The sequence below is a fragment of the Perissodus microlepis genome, chromosome 8 (genome assembly GCF_051167445.1).
Source record: "Perissodus microlepis isolate ML-2025 ecotype Zambia chromosome 8, ASM5116744v1, whole genome shotgun sequence".
Taxonomy (NCBI): Eukaryota; Metazoa; Chordata; class Actinopteri; order Cichliformes; family Cichlidae; genus Perissodus; species Perissodus microlepis.
This window is the reverse complement of record NC_140468.1, coordinates 7,257,952-7,279,941: the sequence shown is the minus strand read 5'-3', so window position 1 is coordinate 7,279,941 and position 21,990 is coordinate 7,257,952. Positions and strand designations below refer to the sequence as shown.

The 21,990-nt window shown below is 38.5% G+C and overlaps 3 protein-coding genes across 8 annotated transcripts in view; 1 reads left to right on the top strand and 2 right to left on the bottom strand.

The window, feature by feature from the left end:
* tanc2b (tetratricopeptide repeat, ankyrin repeat and coiled-coil containing 2b) overlaps window positions 1-5,701 on the bottom strand; it is a 162,655-nt gene extending 156,954 nt beyond the window's left edge. For all 6 annotated transcript variants that reach the window (XM_084937264.1, XM_084937266.1, XM_084937267.1 and 3 more), the window contains exon 1: window positions 5,241-5,701. The gene's annotated coding sequence lies outside the window, so the exon portion shown is untranslated. The remainder of the gene's footprint in view (window positions 1-5,240) is intronic.
* Window positions 5,702-8,423: 2,722 nt separating this feature from the next.
* LOC146381297 (uncharacterized) lies at window positions 8,424-14,760 on the top strand. Its single transcript, XM_084938611.1, has 9 exons — window positions 8,424-8,476; window positions 11,367-11,379; window positions 11,518-11,622; window positions 11,724-11,895; window positions 12,071-12,929; window positions 13,143-13,324; window positions 13,789-13,892; window positions 13,990-14,094; window positions 14,630-14,760. The coding sequence occupies exons 1-9, from the start codon at window positions 8,424-8,426 to the stop codon at window positions 14,717-14,719; spliced, it is 1,683 nt and encodes a 560-aa protein (XP_084794737.1). The 3' UTR covers window positions 14,720-14,760.
* On the bottom strand, window positions 14,138-21,931 carry cntd1 (cyclin N-terminal domain containing 1). The gene is made up of 7 exons (XM_084937261.1): window positions 21,610-21,931; window positions 17,681-17,756; window positions 17,397-17,568; window positions 17,143-17,305; window positions 16,910-17,054; window positions 15,259-15,349; window positions 14,138-15,117 (listed from the first exon to the last, which is right to left on the bottom strand). Exons 1-7 carry the CDS (start codon window positions 21,782-21,784, stop codon window positions 15,001-15,003), a joined length of 939 nt encoding a protein of 312 aa, XP_084793387.1. The 5' UTR covers window positions 21,785-21,931; the 3' UTR covers window positions 14,138-15,000.
* Window positions 21,932-21,990: the final 59 nt, after the last annotated feature.

The window sequence follows — 21,990 nt, the reverse complement described above, 5'->3', positions numbered from 1 at the left end:
CTACGGGGCTTACTTAAGGTTCCTAGAGTTTCCAAATATAGCCTTCAGCTTCTGTGGAAACAGCTCCCAGTTTGGATTCAGGAAAATGGGGATGTCACCAGAGCACTTTCAGAAAATTCTGAATGTAACAGTACTTGTTTTGCTTTAGGACCACAGACACTTTGTGTTGAAAGAGATCAAGTTAGCATCATCCCTTGGTTCCCTTCTGATGTGGTTAGAGTCAGGCTGAGCACTTTTCACTCCTGATGCCATAGTATGCAACTATTTTATGTCATTACATTTCATCCAGGTGTCTGTATTTACCGTATTCAACAGTATATTATACAATTTCCTGCATTGTTTAGAGCGAATTGTTACAGTCAACGTGAGAAAGAGTCAAATTATCCTCATTGGAACTCAATTAATGTCACTGACTCCCAGTAAAAGTACAGACAAAAGGATTCCAACAGCTAGGCGCAGCACTGTTTTTCCTGACAGGAAAGCAGAAAGCCCAAGATGAAACAGCCTGGCTTACCTCACAGACTGGTCACTAACAAGGAAGAACAAAGTGCTAAGAAGACGCCTTTTCTGCATCATTATTACATAATCAAAGGGCCACAGTGAAATGAGGGACATGCCCGAGGAGAATCCGTCCCTTGTTCAGTGCACCGTCGTTTCTTCCAAATGAGCCAATTTCAGAGTGTTTTACTAACTATCTGGAATATCTTTATCCACAGAGACACCAAGGCTGTTTTTTGCGGGTATAAAGTCAAGTCAGTTTTACTTACATTACTCATAGTTGCAAATTACCCTTGAGGGGCCCAAATGCAATGCAACACCCTGAATTTGAATAAAGAAGAAACCTTGTTAGAGGGGAAAAGAAGAAGACTGAACAGACGGTTACAGATTAGCCCAAAGAATACACATTATGGAAAGTAATGTGTATAATGCTCTCACTGTGGTTTGCTTTGCCTTGCATTTCTAATATGATTTTCTTGTCCACTCTTGGGGCATAAATTGAGTTACTGGTTAAGAAGGAAATAAATTATAGCCAAAATATCAATTTTAATTCCCTTCACACTACATTTTCCCCAAACTGATGATCACTGCCATTTATCCTACAGTACACAAATAAATGGCAGTGTACCCAAAACTAAAAAGCCAAGCATTTTTTTCCCAAAAGGCTTTCCCGGTTTCCTTGACTGCTTTTCCTGATTACAGCAGCATAAAGAGTGCCGTTTTTCCTCACAGCTCAGGGAAATGAATCAAAACATCCCGGAGAACGATACCTTTACTCCCCATACAGGAAACAATCTCACATTTTCAGGGCTGATAAGACTCAGAGAGCAACACCCAGTAGTGTCTGGCTTGCTCGTGGATGCACATCAAAAGAGCCGTTTTACCTCATTAAACAACAGACCTTTTCGTATCTGAAAGCACAGTTGAACAGTCGATTCTTTCTCAGGCGGTTAGAAGCCTCTTAATTAACTCCAGCTTCTTTTAAAGTCAGGAGTTAGTCAGATGTCTATACATTACTAAATCGTAAAATAAAGAAAAGCTGTACTTGTGGAGGGGATGCTCTGCACTAATGTTTTCTACATTCAGTGTAATATTTCATGAAGAAGCACTGCTTGGCCTTGTACACGCTTAGCCTCTTCTGCTGATTTAAACAGTGATTTTCTACATTTCCAAGACTGACTTTCACTGACCCACAGAATACGAATGTGCTCAAGCATTTCAGTCGAGGGATTAGGTGGAAAGATCGATAATCGCACTTCTACTAGAAAGAGGCTTTCTGGTTAAGAAGAAGTCAATTTCACCTCCTCTGTAAAAATGTCCCACAGCTGAATTACATTAAAATGCATTGAGACTAGAGTCAATAGGGAAAAAAAGGAATTTGTATGACTGAGCTGTCCATCAAATTAAACAAAAATAATGTATTATTTGTCCAAGATATGACACCCCAATGACAAGGACAAGATCCTTAAAAAAGGACTTATTATATGAGCCTGACTTATTATATATGCAAAGTAAAGTAAAAACCCGAGTTAGTCATATGTAGCCAAAGTCTGTATACAAAAGATGGCAGCAACCAAGGTAACATAACCTTTGTGCACTACTGTTTTAGAGCCTCAAGTGACCATATTTGGATAAGAGGGTGGAGTTCCAAGTTATTGGCAGATACTACAGCACAAATACAACAACACTACTGTAACTCTAAAATTCCATAAAGAGGAGATATGGCACTCAAAGAATCCTTCAAAAATATCTCATCTGAAAGGTGTTTGTCCCACTCGAACCACCAAAAGAGCTAATCAGAAGCCCAAATGGGCTTAACCAATCATCTTGTTGTACTAATGGACTGAGCAATAAAAGCAGCTGTAATGTTGTAAAGCTGTGCGCATGTGTAGCAAAAGCAATAACTGCAGGAAAACTGAAACCATATAAACGTCATCTTAGGGCAAAGTCTTCTGAGGCAGTTTTTATTGTGTTTGACAAGCAATACCATACATGCATTTTTATGTGCATGAGATCATTGAGATTCATTTAGAAAAGGGCTTCAAAACAGCCACATGCATGAATGTCAAGATGGCTGCTAAAGTTAGCATTCTTTAATTGATTAAAGTCACGAAATTGCATTAAAATTGGTCCAAAATGCATACTGCTACTGCCCATCACCTGGGATGTGGTTGCTACCCCATGCCCAACCCTTCTCCTTTTTCATCCGGGCTTGGGACCGGCAATGGCGGAGTCCAAAATGCATAAACTCCACAAATTCTGGATATTCAACAGGTTAATGTTAATGACTCCAAACCGTTGCCTGCTATCCACCTGTGCAGATCTACCTATCAAAAAAGCTACAAGACTTTAAGTCTTAATGCAGGATGAGTTAGTGACTTATTTAAAAAACAACAACATTAATTTTTGCTCCAATTTGAGCATTTTAGCAAAGACTGAGGATCGGCTCATTGGTCAATCACGGAACTGCAGTTTTTTACCAATTTAATGCCGACTTTATTTTTCAGCCCTGGCAGGTGCTGCTTAGTTGAAGCGGAAAAAAAGAAATCATAGTGTGGATTAACTTTTTTTTTCTAAGATTATAAGACTTTTACCATGAGAGATTGTGTTGGCATGTTGTGCCAGGACATTCAGTACAAACACATCTCTCAGATTAAATGAACCAGTGTGGAGAACACTGAAAACACTTTGTCACCCCTCTCTCCTCAAGTGTGTCGAACATATGGACACTATACAGAAACAGCAGTGCAGTATGGCAGATTTTGTGGAAGAGGAAACTCACCATATGTAGATATAAAGCGCTCAATGCAAGCCAACAAAACTACCATTCATGTTTTACATACAATGAAATCACATGTTTTGACAATCCACCCTTTTGTTTTAACCTCTATGGATAGTTAGCGCTTTATAAATACCAGGATGTAAGCCATCTACCCAACAGATGCGCAGTGGAAGAAGGTAAACATCTCTATCAGCACTACAGGCGTTAATGTGTTTAGTGTTTTTGTGAGCACATTTCTATTAAGAATTATTCACTAAGATGCAAATAAGAGGCAAACTGGGATTTTATCTTCCGCGTAAATTCAATTTCTAGCATGGCCGATTGATTAATGATACACTAAATGTGAAAATTCTTAACTCTTTACAATGAATTACTTTCACTGTGCTAACAGAGTTTTAGAGGGGAGCCTCTTTGGGTTAGCTTTGATTAAACGACATAGCACAGGTTTTATTTATGATTCTTGAGTTCAGTGAAGGACTTGAGGGCTGTTTTGTGTCAACTTAAGGTGCAGAGAAATCGTTTTGCTACAGCAGAGCCTTTTTGTTTTGACCTTTGGCCGGTCGGTGAGGAAGAACGGAGGGACTGTGTTGGCTTGGACTGTGGAAAACAAGGCTTTGCCACAGCCCCCCCTTCGAGCAGGGAGAGATAAGCACGGAAAGACAAAAAAGTTTAGGGCTGGTGGGCTAAAAAAAGAAAAAAACATCATGATCTCATAATGGAAAACCGCCACACTGTGTGTGAACTCACATATGTGAGTGAGGAGCGGGGTAGCAGGAGAGAAGCAAAACTAGCGCATGTCGCTGATGTGATGAGAGAACACTTTGAGGATGACTGTCTTTTATCTATGGTGAGTCGAGCTGACAACCAAGAACTTGAATAGCAGAGCACAGCGAGACAGCAGTCATCTGCAGCCTCATACAAAAACCATGAGTGCTGGAACCAAATCTTACTAGTCTGCAGTCTATTTTTCTGATAAATGCTTTATCACAGCACTTCTCTGCCGCTATAAAAGCGACGCCTTGCAATTGTAAAACTGTGTGTAAACTATATGGCCTAAAAATGACATTTTCCTCCGCGAAGGCTTTTTGTCGCTTTACAGATCTTCACCGTGTTAAAATCAGAGCCGTAAAACTGTGAAACAACAAATCTGAAGTTTTCACGATCGAAAACAGACTTACTTTCTTCCACATAAAGTGCTGAATGGTGATCATAGGGAAATAAATGTTTTCCCCTTCCAAACAACAGACATTACCCAGATTAGCTGCCTTTGCTGAAACATACTATTACCACATAAGTCCCTGTAGAGAAGGACCAGATGTCAGATAATAGGCTGTGCTGTGAAGTAGGTGTTGGCCTGGAGCCATAGAACAAGTAAGAACAGCTTCTTCCATATATACCTCTTTGCTTTATGGACAGCCTGCTGGCTGGGTGGGCGACCGCCTTATACCTTGAGACTGTTAGAAAATGCCATGTGTGTAATCTACTCTCCATACAAGATAAATATATTTGTGTAATTGAGTAGATAATAGGCCTAACTTTTAAAATCAATACACCCTGTTAAAGAGAGTGAGAGCAAGGTCTGTGGTGCGTCTCCCTGGTCTTTAACTGATAAGCCTATCAATATATTAAAGCAATAGATCATTTCATGTTAGAGGAAAACACAACAATGTGCTTCAAAGTTCTGATATTAAAGTAAATGAATCACATATGCTGCGGGGTAGGGGGCTGCTTGTTAGTGAGTACAAAGGAACAGCTAACTCTATCTCATTAAACACTACGCTGGGTTTTTATTGGCTTACTTGAATGGCTTGGCTTCCACTGTAAGCGGCTGAGAGGTATTGGCATTACAAAGGTTATAGATCGGCTGCTGCAGGAGCATGACACTTCTAAGACATTTCCGTTCAAGGCATAATAAAACTTTAAAATGGCAATAGGTACAGCTCTGAAAAGGATGGGTTACCTTTTCTAGACTTGAACCTTTGTTTTTCTGACCAGCTTTGGCATCACAGTCGTTTCTTCTCTGCTGCTGCTGTTGCTCCGGTTCCCTGTCTGCCTGCTGATGCTGCTGCTGCTGCAGCGCTCCGTGCGGCTCCTCACTCCAAATTACCAGTCTGCGCGTTTCCAGTCGCTCCGAAATAGCTTACACAGAGTGACTCCGAAAATAACTGCACCGATCAAAGCGGCCACATTCAGTCCAAACGCAGGGTGCAGTCACAGTAGCGACACCCCGGGGTGCTCCCGGCGCAAGCTCGGTCTGCAGCAGGTAGCAGAGCCGGACTCACGGCTGCTTCTCGCCCACCCAGCGTGTCAAGCGTCTGGGCCATTCACAACTAAAGTCATGCGTATCTGCGTGTATGTGTGCGTGTGGAGCAGTGAGACAGTCAGTGCCCAGTGCCACGCAGCGCCGCAACATGGAGCGATGCCCTGCCTACCACTGCGTCAAGTCAGCCCGATTCATCAAACACACCACATCCGGCTGTGCCTTTCAAAGTAAAAACCTCAACGGTCTCAGGACCTCAGGAAGCGCTTAAACCAAAATTAAAATGTGCTTGGAAAATCTCCATTTGGTGTTTGTGATCAGTGCCATCTTATTATACATTAAAAAAAAACTTGAACCAGGCGAACAAACTGAGCACCGGAGCAACATACGGCGGGAGGGGGGTTGAACTCAGTTCTGAATTATTTATGCTGAAAGGAGCCACTAATACCTAAATCATTCATAATTATTCAAGAGAAACAAGGTCGATGCCAATCAAACCTCCATTCATTCCCCCAGAAGACCATGGCACCTGACATTTAAAATGATAGATGGAGGGAGACGCTGGCAAGTGTCAGACATTATCCTTATCCTTTTCTTCCATCAGTCAATGAAAGAACAGGTCTATCAGCCAGAGTAACAAATGGGGTAAAATTAACTCTACACAGCGCTTGATTGTGGCATAAAGCTACAAGTTAAATCGATCTAAATCTATTCAGAGCTTTAAAAAAAAAAGTAAAGTCAAACGCAGTGTATGCTGAAGGCATATTTTAGACAGAAAGAGAAACATTTAGTGCAACATTTAAATGTTTGGGAGATTGATTATCTTGTTTTTCAGCTTCTTATTTATTTATTTAGTCATGTAACTGTAAAGGGCAAATAGATGGGCAAAAAAATACATGCCTCCGGACCCTGAAAATGAATTACTAGATGGAGAGTTTGAATCATTTATATCGAATGTTTAATTTATCAACTTGAATAATTGCATTGACATTTTGAATTTGAATCACTTCACGTGAAATTGAATCAGTTGACTTGAATAACTTTTTATTTAGGCCTATTCTAGTGGAGAAAACACATTTCCAACACTGGTCAGGCTTCATGGACATGAATACATGTCGCTATTTAAAATGTATCTTGTACAGTAATCAGTAAAAACAACCAAGAGAAGACTAGTAGAAGTACAATTAGTACAAGTGTTAGAGAAATAAACACAAGGCTCTAGCGATGATGATGATGATGATGATTGTACAGCATCTTTAAAGACTTTAAAAACAACACCTAGATGGATTTATTGTGGATTTCTTTTAATCCACATAGGGTTAAAGCAAACACCTCCTGAAATTTCCCTCAACGAGTTGCACCTCAGCAGGACACTTTTGGTAGCCAACAACAAGATTCTGATATAAAATTCATAATTCCAGCTGAATATTTTACCACTCTTCTTGGCAGAATTGCAAGAGTTCATTTAAACTGCCTGGGTTCATAGTATGGATCCAACCTTTAAGCATAGTCCACACACTTTTCAGTAGGGTTGAGGTAGGGGTTTTGGCAAGGTCATTCAAGAAATGTAATATTAGCTTCTATTACCCATTAAAACCAGGTTTGTATATGTATATCCTGTTGGAACACCTAACTGTGTTCAAATTTCAGCTGTGTAGCAGGTGATAAAAGAAAGATGTTCTCTTTCATCTAATTGTATGGGGATAGGTTTTATTTGGGGATTCCTGATACTGAATTTGCTGAGTCATGGTAAATGTTTAGGCACCAGTTTGTACCTTTTCTGCATGAATTTATTGTGGAAATTCATGAACCGAGTAATTAATTACAAAATGATATATTCCAGAAAGGCATTCTTATCACTTTTGCACACATATTTACTCATATCAGGCCAGGTCTTTTTGTTGGGGAGAAATAACCTGCTGAAAATGTCATTGCTCATTTGACTTTAGGTTCTTAGTGCAGTTTCTGCTTTTCATCACATTCAAAACATGTCACATGATCTTTGATGATTTTAATAAGCCAAAAAAATCTCTGCTTTCTTATTAAGTTTGACTAAAAACAAGACGATAAGGCAACAGGTCTTATGCATTATTTAACAAACCAGCAATAATCATTGTGAATGCAAACTCAAAATGGCCTTTTATGTGGGGGGGAAAAAAACGAAGCCTTGATACTGACTTACTAGTCCTTGTTTTGAGAAGTTATATTGTTCCGCTGCAGACTGAGATCATAACACCGTGTTTGCATGTGCCACTGATAATGAAGTTTACCACAAAAGATTTTATGGCAGTATGAACTCAAAATATTAGTAAGTGAGTAAAACAAGACCTGCTCATGTCTGAGGTACTGCTGTCGTGTTTAATAATTTTACAAAGGGGTTTTTCTTTGCAAGAACTCGATTTATTTTGTGTCTCGATTGGATTAATATTGGGGGGCATGTTCTCGGCATCATTCCAGAAATCTGCAGTCAGGGCTAATTAAGCAGTCTTTAAGAGAGAAAGCAACCATATTCTACCACACTTGACACTTTACAGAAAAACATGACAACATAATTTATCTCAGTTTATAAGCCTTGTATCTAAACACATCCATCAGTATGCACACTAACTAACAAACATGCCAAAACAGACATTTGTACACAAAAGGTATTCTCTCTCCAATTGGTAATGAGAAATACCTGACGGGGTCCCTGGAAACTGGCTTTGGTGTGGGGGGTTTTGCCACAGTGTACTCACACAGAGTGTGATAGATGAGGTGGTCACAGATAGAGCTCCCCTCACCTCTAGAAACACATATGCTTCCACTGGCACTGAGTCAAATCCTGCCAGAGCTTTCTTAATCTCTGTCTTCCCCTGGACTTTCCCGTCTGTCTGAATATAAAGAATGAAAACAGTAGAGGTGAGTGTGGAGCCCACTCTAGCCCACTGCAAGAGGAGGTAAGATTAACTGGGACTAACACAGGATTGAGGAGGGATCAGCAGCATTGTGGGGAGCCAGAGAAGGAAGAGAGTGGCTCAGTGAACCTGCTGGCCCTGGATTTCTTATGCTAATCTACTGGGGTTGTAGCTCACCTCAAATTTGTCTGATGTTATGCCAGTGTGAGAGATCCTTTTATCAGCTGCACATGAGTTTTGTATCATAAAGGAGCCAAAACATTTTCAAATTTGAAGTTACAGATTGTCCTATTTTATAACTCACATAAAGGAAAGAAAGCTTTATTTCAACACTGTCAATAAAACAATATACTGGCTAAAACAATTAGTCTGAAGTGCACCTAAAATTATTTTAAACCCAACAACAAAACTTCATGTGCATTATAGTGATGAAAAAGTGTGTCCAATTGTTTATTTATATCTTCACAAGTAATCCATTAAAACTGTAAATGTTTTCATGGTAGACAAATAGACAATTTCCAGCTGTCGTCTCAGATGTTAAATTAAAAAGAATAAAACATAAACACCATCATTTGAAGCCATTAGCGTAAAGCAAGGAAAAGCTTAAGAGGATAGAAAAAGTAGCTGGAATGATAGTTAAATCATATTACCTATAATACAAACAATATAAGACACAGAGACAGCAAAAAATAAATAAATCCTGGACTGAATGAATCATCCTGTGTTGCGTCTAGACACAGATTTAAATTCTATATTTTGTCACTTAGTTACTGATAGCCTGGTCTAAAAACACATAATGTGTTGTGTTGCTTTCTTTAGTTGAAGAAAATAATAAAATTTAAAAAAAAAATGCCAACACAGTTTGACATAAAATAGTATTTTTTTGCACCAACAAGGTGTTCCCCACAGGGGTATGAGCAGCAAGCTTGACATTTTTGTATATGATATGCAGCGTGTCCTCAAAAAATCTGGGGAAACTTGATAAGTGGAGGACAAAAGAAGTGGCAGGTCTAAAATATTCTGAAAGTGGTTTCCTTAGACTGAAAATATCTAGCAATAGGTCTCATGGAGTGATGAATGTAAATGTGAAACATTTGTTTCTAAACATCAACAAAACAGAGGAAGTCAGAACAGGTGAAATATTCCGTGTTTGCAGCCATCCGGAAAAAAAATGGCGGAAGCTCTGTCACGTGTGAAAAAAAAATATATATGAGCTGTCTATTCCAGTTAATCTAAAACTGCTGAATATTGGCTTTGCAACAACTCTTTGAACTTGTCTTGCTAAAGCTTTAATTTGATCATAATCAAAGACAAACTTGCCAATAAGTATCTTGGTCGTATTTTCAGGCAGTTATTTTAAAATTACTGACTATGCTCCAAAGCAGTTAGCCTATACTTGTACTGTCATCTTTGCTTGGACCAAGGAATTCTCTTTGTCTTAAATGACATTACAGCCAGCCAGAGAGAAGCGCTTAAAGAATTCTAGTGATTTTGATCAGATTTGACCGTCGTCCACATATGCAGGTTTTATTTCCCGTAGAGTGCTAAAATTAAATATTTTCATACATCAAACTGCCTGCCCTGTCTAGAAACACGTGGTTAGAACTGGACACGAGCCACCGCGCAGCTGCGGATTCTGGTTTCGATGGAAACGTATCATTTGGACAAAAACCGCAGTGGTGGATGTATTGTGCACAAAGTGGTCATTATCCGAGTACAAAGTAAGTCAAAAAAAGTGTCATATGTGTAATGTCTTATATTATTGTAGTTATATTTAAGTTAAGGGAATGAAAAGTTTGAAATGTACCTTTTGAAAATGTATTTATAAAGTTTTAAAAGTTTCGTATTGCGCTTTGAAACCACGTCTTTTTTCTTTCTTTTTTTAAAATTTACTGTCTGTCTTTTGGTGATGGTGATACTTTGTGAATAAGCGCAGGCCTGAGGTAATTATTAACGTATTGCTTATTAAATAAAATTATTAAACATCATTTGTAAATCCAAGTTCATTTGTTAAGTTCAATGTTAAACTTTAGTGTGATTACAAAACAATGTTGGAAAAATAACTTTGGAGTTTTGAAGTGCACATTGAGTGGAAAAATAGTCTCTTAGGGACACTTGTTCAAATTTTTGGTTACACACATGTCTAGTTAGCCAATCACAATCACGGCAGCTCAATGCATTTATGCAAGCAAACACGGTCGAGATGAACTGCTGAATTTCAAACTGAGCATCAGAAGGAGGACTGTGTACACAACGTTTGATGGCTTCCTCCAGCAGGACATTGGACCATGTAACAAAGCTTAAATATTTCAAACTGGTTTCTCAAACATGATAATGAGTTCACTGTACTCAGATGACCACCACAGTCACAATATCACAACCCAATAGATGATCTTTGGGATATGGTGGAATGGGAGATTGATGTTATGGACGTGTATCTGAAAAACCTGCACTAACTGTAATGCTATCATGTCACTGTGGACCAAAGTCTCTGAGGAAGGTTTCCAGCACCTTGTTGAATCTGTGATGGGAAGAATTAAGCAAATAAGGTGTAACAGATGAAGTGTGTAGCATAAAATAAACCTGCTTTTGATGTCCAGCTTATTTACTTGCTCTTAAAATCTAAAAATAAAAATGATTTCATTGTATAATTACTATTCAGACTCCTTCCAGACAGGCTATTTATTTACAATAAATAGCAGATAATTTGTGTCAGGTTTAACTTCTGGAAGTTTTGTGTGTAACTAGTTTCTGTAAAATTTTTAAGCAGAGAGAGTGAGTAAGGATTCATGGTATTGAACTGTTATCAGCACAGACATTATGTCATGCTATGGCCTTGTTTTCTATAATAGTAACTGAGACCTGATTGTATCTTTAAATGTTCAGACTGGCTTTTATGCTATTTCTCGCTGTCATTGCCTTTGTGTTGCAGGGGACAACACGTTGTGAGTAATGCTGCCCTCTTGGTGGAAACATTTACAGATTGAGAGCATGGTACAGTTTGATGTACACGACACAAAAACTCATACGGACATGCTGTATATCCTTCCTTCTCATCCACTGTATTGAATCTGTTTTATCAGAATTTTTATCAAAGGTGGAGTCAGGAGACAAAAGCAAATATTTCGGGTGTGCCGAATATTTCCACACAATTGCACTCAGTGTCAGCTGCAAGGGAAGCCCCGAAGGTAAGAACATTTTCAAAACAGGAACATCCGATATCCCTCTTGAGTAGCTCAGCTTTCCAAAAGTCTCACTCTCCAGCAACCTCTCTGTTTGCCACCTGTAGTTGGCCCCCCACAGCTTTGGGAAGTGTGCTTCATCTGAGCCAGAGAACCCTCTGAACAAAGCCTCAGTGTCCCGCTGTCAAGCTTTTTCCAGCGTAACCCAGAGCATGAGTGCAGAGCTGGCAGTGACTTCAAAAATGCCCCACTGTGGAAAGCCCCCACTGGCATCCAGATGTAAGTTTTCTAGAATGCATTTTGTGCTGCAGGTTATAGCAGGACCTGGACCGGTTTTCTAACTACCCTGTGTTTTATTTATTTATTTTATAATATTAGTTGTTATTTGATATCCAAAATGTTTTCATTCCAAACCAATATGTTTAATTTCTTTTCCTTTCTCACCATAATATAGCACACAATGTCCCGTATCACATCAAGCACAGGTCTAAGCTTGTGAAAGATGCTGTATTAAATGGATCTACCCACAGGGAAGCGTGTAAACAAATACAAAGCCAAGACATCCTGAAGAGCAGGAACAATATGAACCACCTTTTCAACAGAACAAGCTACGGGCAAATCACAGAGTTTGAGCTCCCCTCCAGTGCTGAGACTCTGGACAACTTCCAGGGAGACACCATCGCTGTCCTACATCGCCACATATTGAATGTATTGTCTGGTGAATCTGAGATGGAGGCAGATGGCGGCTTAACAGACTCCTGGCAGCACACACGTAGGGAGAGTGATTCGATCACCTTTTTGAAAACAGCACGTCAGTCAAGTTCAGTCTCTGCTGGCTGCTCTCACAGCCCGCTTAGACGGCAGTCTTTCAGGTCACAGTTAAGTATGTCAGCAGTCCTGAGTGGAGCTCCTCTTAGCAGTGACGGATGCAGTGTCACTCCTCTCCTAAAACAAAGAAGGTCACCTCATGTGATGCCGACATCACCTGGCAAAGTTAACACTGGCTTTTCAGCTTGTACGCAGGGGACAAAGCAATGTCCTCCCTCCTTACTCAGCTCATGCCTCTCTCAAAGGCAGACCTGTGTGGGCAACATGGAGGATGGCGCTTTTCAGAATAGAACCAGCAATGCCAACACACTGTGGTCTCGTAATAAAAGAAGAAGTCCATATACCTCTAAAACCTCCATTATGATGACAGCTGGTGAAAGTGAAGCGCTTCCACAGAATCAAGAGTGCCAAGGGGCTGCTGCTGCTGAAGTGCCCCCATCTTCAAAAGACTGCGATGGACAGATGTTATCCAGATTCAAACGGAGGTGAATTACTTTTACAAACACATTAGGTGATCTACATCCAAATTTTAGGTAATCTTGCAGGATGTTACAATTGTTAATATGTCTGTCTTTGGAATACACTGATTAGCCATTACATATAAACAGTATATGTATGAGAGTATGTCGAGTCAAACATAACAGGTTCCCATTTAGACATATTGCCTAATGTGATATATCATCTCCTGCTACCTGTAGGATGTTAGAGGAGCCATTACAGGACAATGAGGAGGAAAAAGGGAAAGACCAATGCCGGATCTGCTACAGCAGTGACGCGTCACCGAACAACCCATTGTTGTCACCCTGCCTGTGTTCAGGAAGTCTGCTCTTCATACTCTTGGACTGCCTGAAAACATGGCTCAAGGCCAAAATCCACTCAGGTTGGTAGGCAGCTAAAATTGAGAAGCTGAATTTTCTATATGAATGGTGAAATTTGCCATTTCAACATGCTATTTTTTCAGCAAAAAAAGTTCTTTCATATTATCCAATTACCTATAATATTGATTAGAACAAAATTAAATAATGTTCTCTACTGAAAGAGGATTAACAATAACAAAACTGCAGCCCTGGCAAGACCTCCTACACTGGAGTCCATTTGTCATCCTACAAGAAACACATGCTTGTAATGTCTTCAGTGCAATAATCTGATTGGTGTTCCTTTTTTTCCCGCCTGACTGGACCTCTTAATTAATCTATGGTTCAGACCAGTTTTAACCAGGAAGATAATGTTGCTGTTTCCACTGTGTCTGCTGGTATAGCCCCCAAAAAAGTTGCCTGCAAAAGGAAAAGCTATACGGTGGTGTTATGGTCAATATGCTTAGTCACGATGTGTGTGTATTTCCAGGGTTATCTTTCCGTGCTGTCCAAAGATGTGAAATTTGTAACGGGAGGGTAGTCGTGGACCCAAACGTGTTTGACTTGAAGGACTGTTACATGAGAATTCGACAGGTAAACTGAGAAAAAGAATAAAAAATAAAAAACAAGCTTTTGAAAAATTAAAACTATAATTACATGACTGCACTTTGTCCTTCCCCATCTGTTTCAGGGTGATGGCATCACTGGGCGCTCTGATGTGTCAGATATAGTGGATATCATGATCATCTCAGGAACTGTACTATATCTATCCACATTTAACTCCCAGCCGCCCTGGGTAACTATACAATCTTAATGTTTTATTTTTCACTTTCTTTAATTATTTATGTTTTTGCATAAAATGGATGTATCATGGTCCTAATATTGTCTCTGTTTTGCTGTGCCACTTTGTGGTTCTAGCTTTTCCTAATTCCTGGTGCCTTGTCTTGTCCCACTGCCTCTGTCTTCATGTTAAGTGTTAGTTTTCACATTTTGGTGCAAGTTTTTTTTTTTTTTATCTCTGTTATGTCCTGGTTTCCTCTGATGGTTTGTGTTCTTGTGTGTTTTGGGGGGGTTGTCTCCACTTGTGATCCTTTGCCACCTGGGTCATGTTTTGTAATTCACCCTTTATTTATATAATCTTCCCATCATCTTTGGTCCTTTGTTTTCCTTCCTGTTTTTGTTTTACTCTGCATTTTTGTTTTTCATCTGCCTTTTTTAAATTTACTACACACAAGAAGATGTCAGTTTCATCCCAAAGCATAAATGTTAACACATTTGAAGATTTTGGGTTCTCTCTACAGCAACTCAGTTTTTTTTATTTCTTTCTGCAGATGCGATTGATGTTCATTCCCTGCGTGTTTGCCTGCCTAATGACAAGAAGAAAGATGAGGAGGAACCTTCAAATGTTAATGGACATTTGATCCCCAGCTCAAATCCACATTTGAGTGTTATAATAAATTGCAGTGCATCAAATTTAAGCGAGTGGATAAGTGTCAGCAGCTATAGTAAGGCTGTAACAGTATTTGAAACTAAATCAATTGTATTTCCACAGCTCTAATCTCTTTTTATTTATTTGGCTTCACAGAATGAACAGTTAACAGTGTTTCTAACACTTTGGCAACATCGCCAATCTTTAGTGATTTTTTTATTTGTTTAGGTGACATTTTATTGCAGCACACAGATTTTTTTCTTCTCATGCCAGTCATGAGAGTGGAGTGACACTGGAGCTGATGCCAACAATGTGCACCAAAGTCGCGTGAGCGAAATCAGTGATGCTTCTCTTTGAGATTCTTGTGATGTGGCTCAGTTCTCCAACTACCTACAGTTAAACACAGTTAGATTAGATTCAGATTTAATTTAATTGAAATCAAGTAGGTGACTTAAAAGGGTTATTTGAACCTTTAACAGTGACAACAATTTCTGTTGTAGGTGTAATATAAAAAAAGAAATTTTACTTTACCTGTTCCCACTTTCTGAGGATGAATGCAGCCACAGCGATGACACCAACACCCAGAAGCATGCAGTCTTCAGTCACTGGTACAAATTGTTCCCTGGTTTTCACAAATGATTGATGACATATTAAATCACACAAAATCAAAAACAGTGGATGGGTAATTTTCTATACTGACATCAGTCTGTTGTGGCATTAAAAGTCTTTCAGCTTTCAGCTTTAGTTGATTAATTACAAATGTTTTTTTTTCACTCCCAGCATTGTTTAAAAAAATTGATTACACAGTTTAGAAAACACAGTCTCAAAATTTCACTAAGTTGAACTAAATTGAAATTTTCAGTAAGTAACCTGAAATTTTGAGGTGGATGGCAAAAAATGTTGGGGTTTTGTTTTTGTTTTTACTTGTAAGCAAGAGGACAAGAAGGGTTCAGATCCAGCCTGGGGCCTCTGTGCGGAGTCTGCATGTTCTCCCTGTGTCTGTGTGGGTTTTTCCAAGTACTCTGGGTTCCTCCACAGTCCAAACACATACATGGGGTTAGGTTAATGGGTATTTTTAAATTGACTGTAGGTGTGAATGTGAGCGTGATGGTTGGCTGTTTCTCTGTGTTAGCCCTGCAACAGATTGCTGACCTGTCCAGTGTGTACTGTACCGCGTCATCCTAAATTATTATGAACACTAGTTGGCCTGACAAGCTGTAGGTTTTTGAATTAAGTGAAGTGACACTGAAGTATCTGTGTGGCAACCAAAAAAGAGCTGGTCGAATTCTCTAAATACTAAAGAATGGCGCTTCAGGGCTTCCTGTATTACCTCCTTCAGCAGAGAATGCAGCAGACCAAGCTTTATGAAAGGAAAGCAGATAAAGCTGTCCCATAATTCACAGCAATACATCATCAGAACAAAGGATCAATATGAATGATGTTAGTAATGCAGATCATGTAAATGTTGTTTAATTGTATGTTCAACTTTGTGCCATAACCTGCTAAGTTTTGAAGAAGGTAAAAAAAAAAGGAAAGGGGTCTTTAAATCAGGATTATGAGCTATTTAAGGTTTATTGTAATTCAGTTTGCTAACTCAGTCAGTTATGTCCTCAGTTTAATTGCTGCTGTATTGCCAACCTTTATGATTGCGATGAAATTTTTTTAACTTCAGTCAGAGAAAGCCTTAATATAGGCAGGAATTACACTGGATCTGGAAATATGAGCTGATGGGATGAGAAAGTAATCTCAGGGTAACAAACATTTCATTTCACTTTATAGGCCATTTATTCCTTTTTATTTAAATTTATAACTTCAGTAATGAAGTCATATTTTCACAGTTTCTCTATTATATGAGCTGTATAAAACAGTATTATAAGGACAGTGAAAAGGGCAAAGTATATAGGATGAATCTTTTGTAGTCAGATTTCAGCACATTGCTGTCTTAACATCAAAAACCACATTATTAAGCAGCTAATGCAAGTGCAGTCAGATTCTCTGAGGTTCACTGTGGTTCTCTTTCCCTGTGTCCTTATGAATTCTTCAGATCTTTAATGGATCTCATGACATTTCCCATCAAGGTCACAGAAAAGTGATTGGACCATCTGACCTTTGAATGTTCTCCAAAGCTGCGTGTCCATTCTACCATCTATCAGAAATATTTTCTTAAAGCCAAATCTAATACCTCTGTTCCCTGGATGGGCTGACACACTCAGTGGTTGTCATTAACAAGGTTTCATAGATGGCAGTCCTCTCCAGGCTGATAAACTGGAGAACATGGTGGCAGTAGTGATAAAGGTGCTTCAAAGGGACTGATGGCTCATTGTGTCCTACAAGAGTTTATGTAATCATCTCAAAGCACTGACATTAATATTTATAATATGTAATAAACTTTTCTGTGCATACATGGACCCTTACCGAGAACTTCCAGAAGTATTTCCACATAAGTCAGTGGGTTGAGGACATTTAGTCTGAATTTAAGCCCTTTCAAGACCATCAGCTCTGATTCCAGGAGAGCCTGTTTGGATACAGTGCAGCCGACTGAGTGTAGAAAGTGTACAGCAGTATTGTTGTCAATCATCTGCAAAAGGTGTGGAAGAATTATGCAAGATTATTCTATTTGCGATCTTAGGGTAACTGACATAAGTAATCATTGGCAAGGCAGAACTTGCATGACTGTGCAGAGACAGTTTGCTCGCAAGCTGAACACAGGAGAAGATGATCAACGGGAATTTGTCCTTCAGTTTGTTATAAACAGCATCCTCATAACTTCTCGGACGATTAGAAGTTGCACCTTTAGGTGTGGGTGCGGTTATGAAATCTTCAATGTATTTGACCATGAACCTGGCAAAGATAATGATTATAATTATTATTATAAGTGACAGTATACTAACTAAAACCAATAATACACAGGGTGTAACCAACAGGGAAAGTTACATGTGCTGCTCAATCATACCTTTGAAGTAATTCAACAGCGTGGTAACCAACCAGTGGATCCAGTCTCAGTTCTTTAGTTATCAGTAAGATGTACTCTGAGTAACACAGAAGAGGAAGGAACAAGAGCAAAACATAAAACATTCAAAATAATTTAGAAGCAACGTCATGTGTTCATTAAAGGGACACTTAACCCCAAATTCAAATGTACCAATGTTTCCTCTGACCTGTAGTGGTGTTTAGAAATCTATACTAGTTTGATGTGAGTTCAGGTGTTTAAGATATCTTAGCTGCAGAGACGTCTACCTAGTGGTTTAGCCCATAAAGTCCTCAGGAAGTTATTTACAGAGATCAGAGCTCTTTCCCCATAAACAACTATAGGACTGAAAGTCTTTTTGGAGCTGGAGAAATTGTTATGGATATTTAAATTTGCGGGTTTAGAGGAATTCTGGGTTGGCCACACTTTTTTTAATCCTACAAAGCAATGTCTATTATTATTTAAAAAAGAAAAAAAAAGAAAAGGAAAAAGGGGCAGGGATAGCTCAGTAGGTAAAGTGGTTGCCCCATGATTGGAAGGTTAGGGGTTTGAATCCACTGAACAGCTACGCTGAGGTACCCCTGAGCAAAGTACTGTCCCTACACACTGCTCCCCGGGCGCTGCACTGGTGGCTGCCCACTGCCTCACTGGGTGAATGGGTTAAATGCAGAGGAGTAATACGGGGACTAACACATTATTATTACTACTATCCTTTGTACGGTCTGTGGCTGTGTGGAGTTGCACAGAGGAACTATTTTCTTCTCAGATCTAAATCAGACAAGTAAAAGAAGCATCCAGCTGAGGGGGGAAGCATCAATGTTCACATCCTGTCACGCTGGCACCAGCATAAACCTGGCATCATGCACATTTGAGTGCCAGTTTTTGCAGATACAGTTTGAAGATGTGGAAAATAGTTCTAGCTTTAATCCACATTCCAGCCCTTGCATAAGTTCATTAGATCTGGATAGATAACAAAAGAATAAGGTTATGGATAGAAGTGTCCAAAATGAGTTTAGGATGGGTGGGGTCCTTATTCTTAGAAATAGAATAAGAAATAGAATAAGTAAGAGAATAGTTTGAAGGTCATTTTACTTCATAGGCCACATAGAGCCCAATTTGATTTCATGTGGGCTGGACCACTACAAGTTACATAACCTGTGAGATAAATAAACCATAAAAAAAATCTCCAAATGTTTCCATTTCCTTTAGTCTTAAAATTATGGACAGTTCATTCACACAACAAGCTAAGCTTTCTTAAGAAAAAAAAGTACAATTTCCACATTCATTACATGTACATGTTTGAGGATCTGCAAAGGTATTTGAGGTATTATGACTCAAACATGACAAGTTTTAGAAATAAACTGTCCATTTTTTGTATCTCTGTTTCAAACCTTGCATTTCATCATTTTAAAAATATAATTTGGAAGTTATTATTAACTTCTCTGCATTCTCTGTGTTTTATGTATTTGTGTTTTATGCTATTAAGCCATCCCACCTTCTGTTTTAATTTAACATCCCCTTTTCTTGTACTCTGTGATTTAATTCAGCTGTGTCTTTCTCCCCAGCTGTCTCTACCTTTCCAAATTGCCTGCCTGTGTATATACAGTCAGAGTGTCTGCTCACATTTCTCTACCTGCTTTCCAGCCTTAGTGTGTTTTTAGATTTAAGGTTTTAGCAGGTTAGTTTTCAGTTTTCCTTTTGAACTGCATCTTTTGAATTTAAAGCAACTCAATAAATGGCTTGCTTTAAGTTTCCCTTTGCCTACTTGAGACTTTACATTTAGGACCTCATCTCTGCAACATTTGACAATAACAGGTGAAACCAACACTGATAAGCACTCCTCACAAGGCTGTTCCCATAAATCTAGCCATATAAACTGTATTTTAGCTGATTTGTGGGCTACAAGGAAGCATATGGATTCATTAAAAGTTATTATCACTGTTTTCCATTGCTCCTCCTCATCCTCTCTCACAGGATTTGTCTGCGGAGATGCTCCTAGCTGGTAAACTCAGCTGCCTCAAGGAGTTTATATTGTGAATCAACCTCCATAATGACAGGGTTCACAGATCCAGATGTATGAAAGACTTCAGAGTGATTACAGGGTGCAATGAGGCTTAGTGGGCCATTCAGAGGTAGTCCTATACAGCTTAGTCACTACCTGCTGACAAAAGACAGACTTCACCCCAAAGGCTTGAAATACACAAAAGACACTCTGCTGTAAGTCTAGTGTGTACACAGTAGTGGTTTATAGTAGGTTATCTACCATGGATGATATGCTGCAGTTTTACTTTAAGTCTGCATTATTTTCATCTGGACTATTTTTTAACATTATTTTATCTGAGCAAGGTCACTACAGTTAACTAAAACTAAATGAACAACTATAGGAGTAAAAACATGTTAAAAACCTGATTTAGTTTAATTAATAAATTTATTTATTTTTCATAACCAAAGATGTTTTACTTAGAATACTAAATAAAAGTAATCCAAACATACATAATGATTTTAGTTTAGTTTTTGACAGTTTGGGCAAGTTTGTCATTGAAGCCAGCCTCAGTTTGCTTTAGCACTTGTTTATTGGGCGTTTACAAGACTATAAAAAGACAGTTGGCCTCACAAAGTGTTGTGTTTGTATTGTGGCTCTTTACAACACATCTGTCTAGCAGAGAGCCAGCTGTTCTCTCTTATGCTAGCAGTATATTTCATGGTATAATACTTCTGCTGTGCCTTTTCTCTTAAATGACTTTAGTAAGCATTTTTTTTCCTGTTTTATTTTGCTTCATTGCAGGGGTGTCCAACTCCAGGCCTTATGTGCCGGTGTCTTGGAGGTTTTAGATGTGTCCTTGATCCAACACAGCTGATTTAAATGACTAAATTACGTCCTCAACATGTCTTGAAGTTCTCCAGAGGCCTGGTAATGAACTAATCGTTTGATTCAGGTGTGTTGACCCAGGGTGAGATCTAAAACCTGCAGCACACTGGCACTTGAGGCCTGGAGTTTGAAACCCCTGCTTTATTGAATTTACTGAACTATTTTTAAACTTTTTTCCAGCTTCAAAAATAGCATTTAATTAAAATGTTCTTTCTTGTCACATTATTTCAATGTATTAAGATTTTAACTTAATTTAATTTTTAACATTTGAGTTGTTTGAGTTATTTGGGTCGTTTGAGTTATTTTCTTTATTTATTATAATTATTATATTTTATTATTTCTTATTGAACTCACTTGTTCTGGCTTATTATGTTTTATTTTGTTATATGATTTCACTTAAGTTGTTTTATAGGGTATGTAATGACCTGGTGGTTTTTATCACAGAAAATTCTCAAATTTGGGATATATGAAGTACATAGCATACTTCATATACCCCAAATTTGTGTACTATATCCTCTCAACGCAGATCTGATAATGTCAGATTCTGAACTTCCCCCACCATTACAAAACAACAACAACAACAACAACAAGAAAAACGACTTACAAATAAAATAACAAAAACTAAAGTAATGAAAAAGGAAAGGAGAAAACAACATACAAAAAATATAAATAAACAATATGTAATTGTGAGCCATGTTAAGAAACAAAACAAACAAATAAAACTCTATAATAGTGAGCATTAAAAAAATCTACAAAAAACTGCAAATACAAAACAACCACATCTAAAATTAAACAAAACAAATATAAAATCTCAGACATCTGGAGGAAGGTTTAAAAAATCCAAATAAAAATAAAGAAATACATAATAATAAAACAAGTTCTACTTGGGTCATTGATAAATTTCAGTTAGCAATAACGGAAAGAAAAACGGTTATTCACGTGATTCCAGCTGAAAATCTTGCGATATATTTTTTTAATTACCGTTACGAATAAAAGACTTCAAACAAATGTTTTCTACAAAATAATAAAACGGAGCAATACTCACCAATGACTCTCTTATTTTTGAAATTCCCGCAATATTTCGTTGAACTCGGGAGGTCATCTTTGTTTCTTTTGTCCAAATTTACAAGAAAATCAGTCAGTAGGTCAAAAGAGGCCTCCCCGAATTTTACACCTGCTGCGTTACTTTTACTTGGAGAAAAAAATAATCTTTTCGCCATTTTAACTTCAGTAACTTACTCTGAGCACGACAGACAGCTACATTTATGTGACAGACTACGCTTAAGTTGTATTTACTTTTTCAAAACTAGACACCCATAAATAAATAACCTGCGTCTTATATTTTCCAAAAGATGGCGCTATTCCCGCATGTTTCCCCCGTAGGACCGTCTTCTACCAGGAACCAAAAACTACCTCTGCGACTCAT

Excerpts from the sequence above, each read along its gene's own strand:
- cntd1 (XM_084937261.1), bottom strand. The coding sequence starts at position 21,784 with ATGGCGAAAAGATTATTTTTTTCTCCAAGTAAAAGTAACGCAGCAGGT. Across the intron at positions 17,306-17,396 it reads AACTGTCTCTGCACAGTCAT|ATGATTGACAACAATACTGC; the intron begins GCAAGTTCTGCC and ends CACCTTTTGCAG. Across the intron at positions 17,055-17,142 it reads AATACTTCTGGAAGTTCTCG|GACACAATGAGCCATCAGTC; the intron begins GTAAGGGTCCAT and ends AAACTCTTGTAG.
- LOC146381297 (XM_084938611.1), top strand. The coding sequence starts at position 8,424 with ATGAAAACAGTAGAGGTGAGTGTGGAGCCCACTCTAGCCCACTGCAAG. Across the intron at positions 11,896-12,070 it reads GCCCCCACTGGCATCCAGAT|CACACAATGTCCCGTATCAC; the intron begins GTAAGTTTTCTA and ends ACCATAATATAG. Across the intron at positions 12,930-13,142 it reads TTATCCAGATTCAAACGGAG|GATGTTAGAGGAGCCATTAC; the intron begins GTGAATTACTTT and ends TGCTACCTGTAG.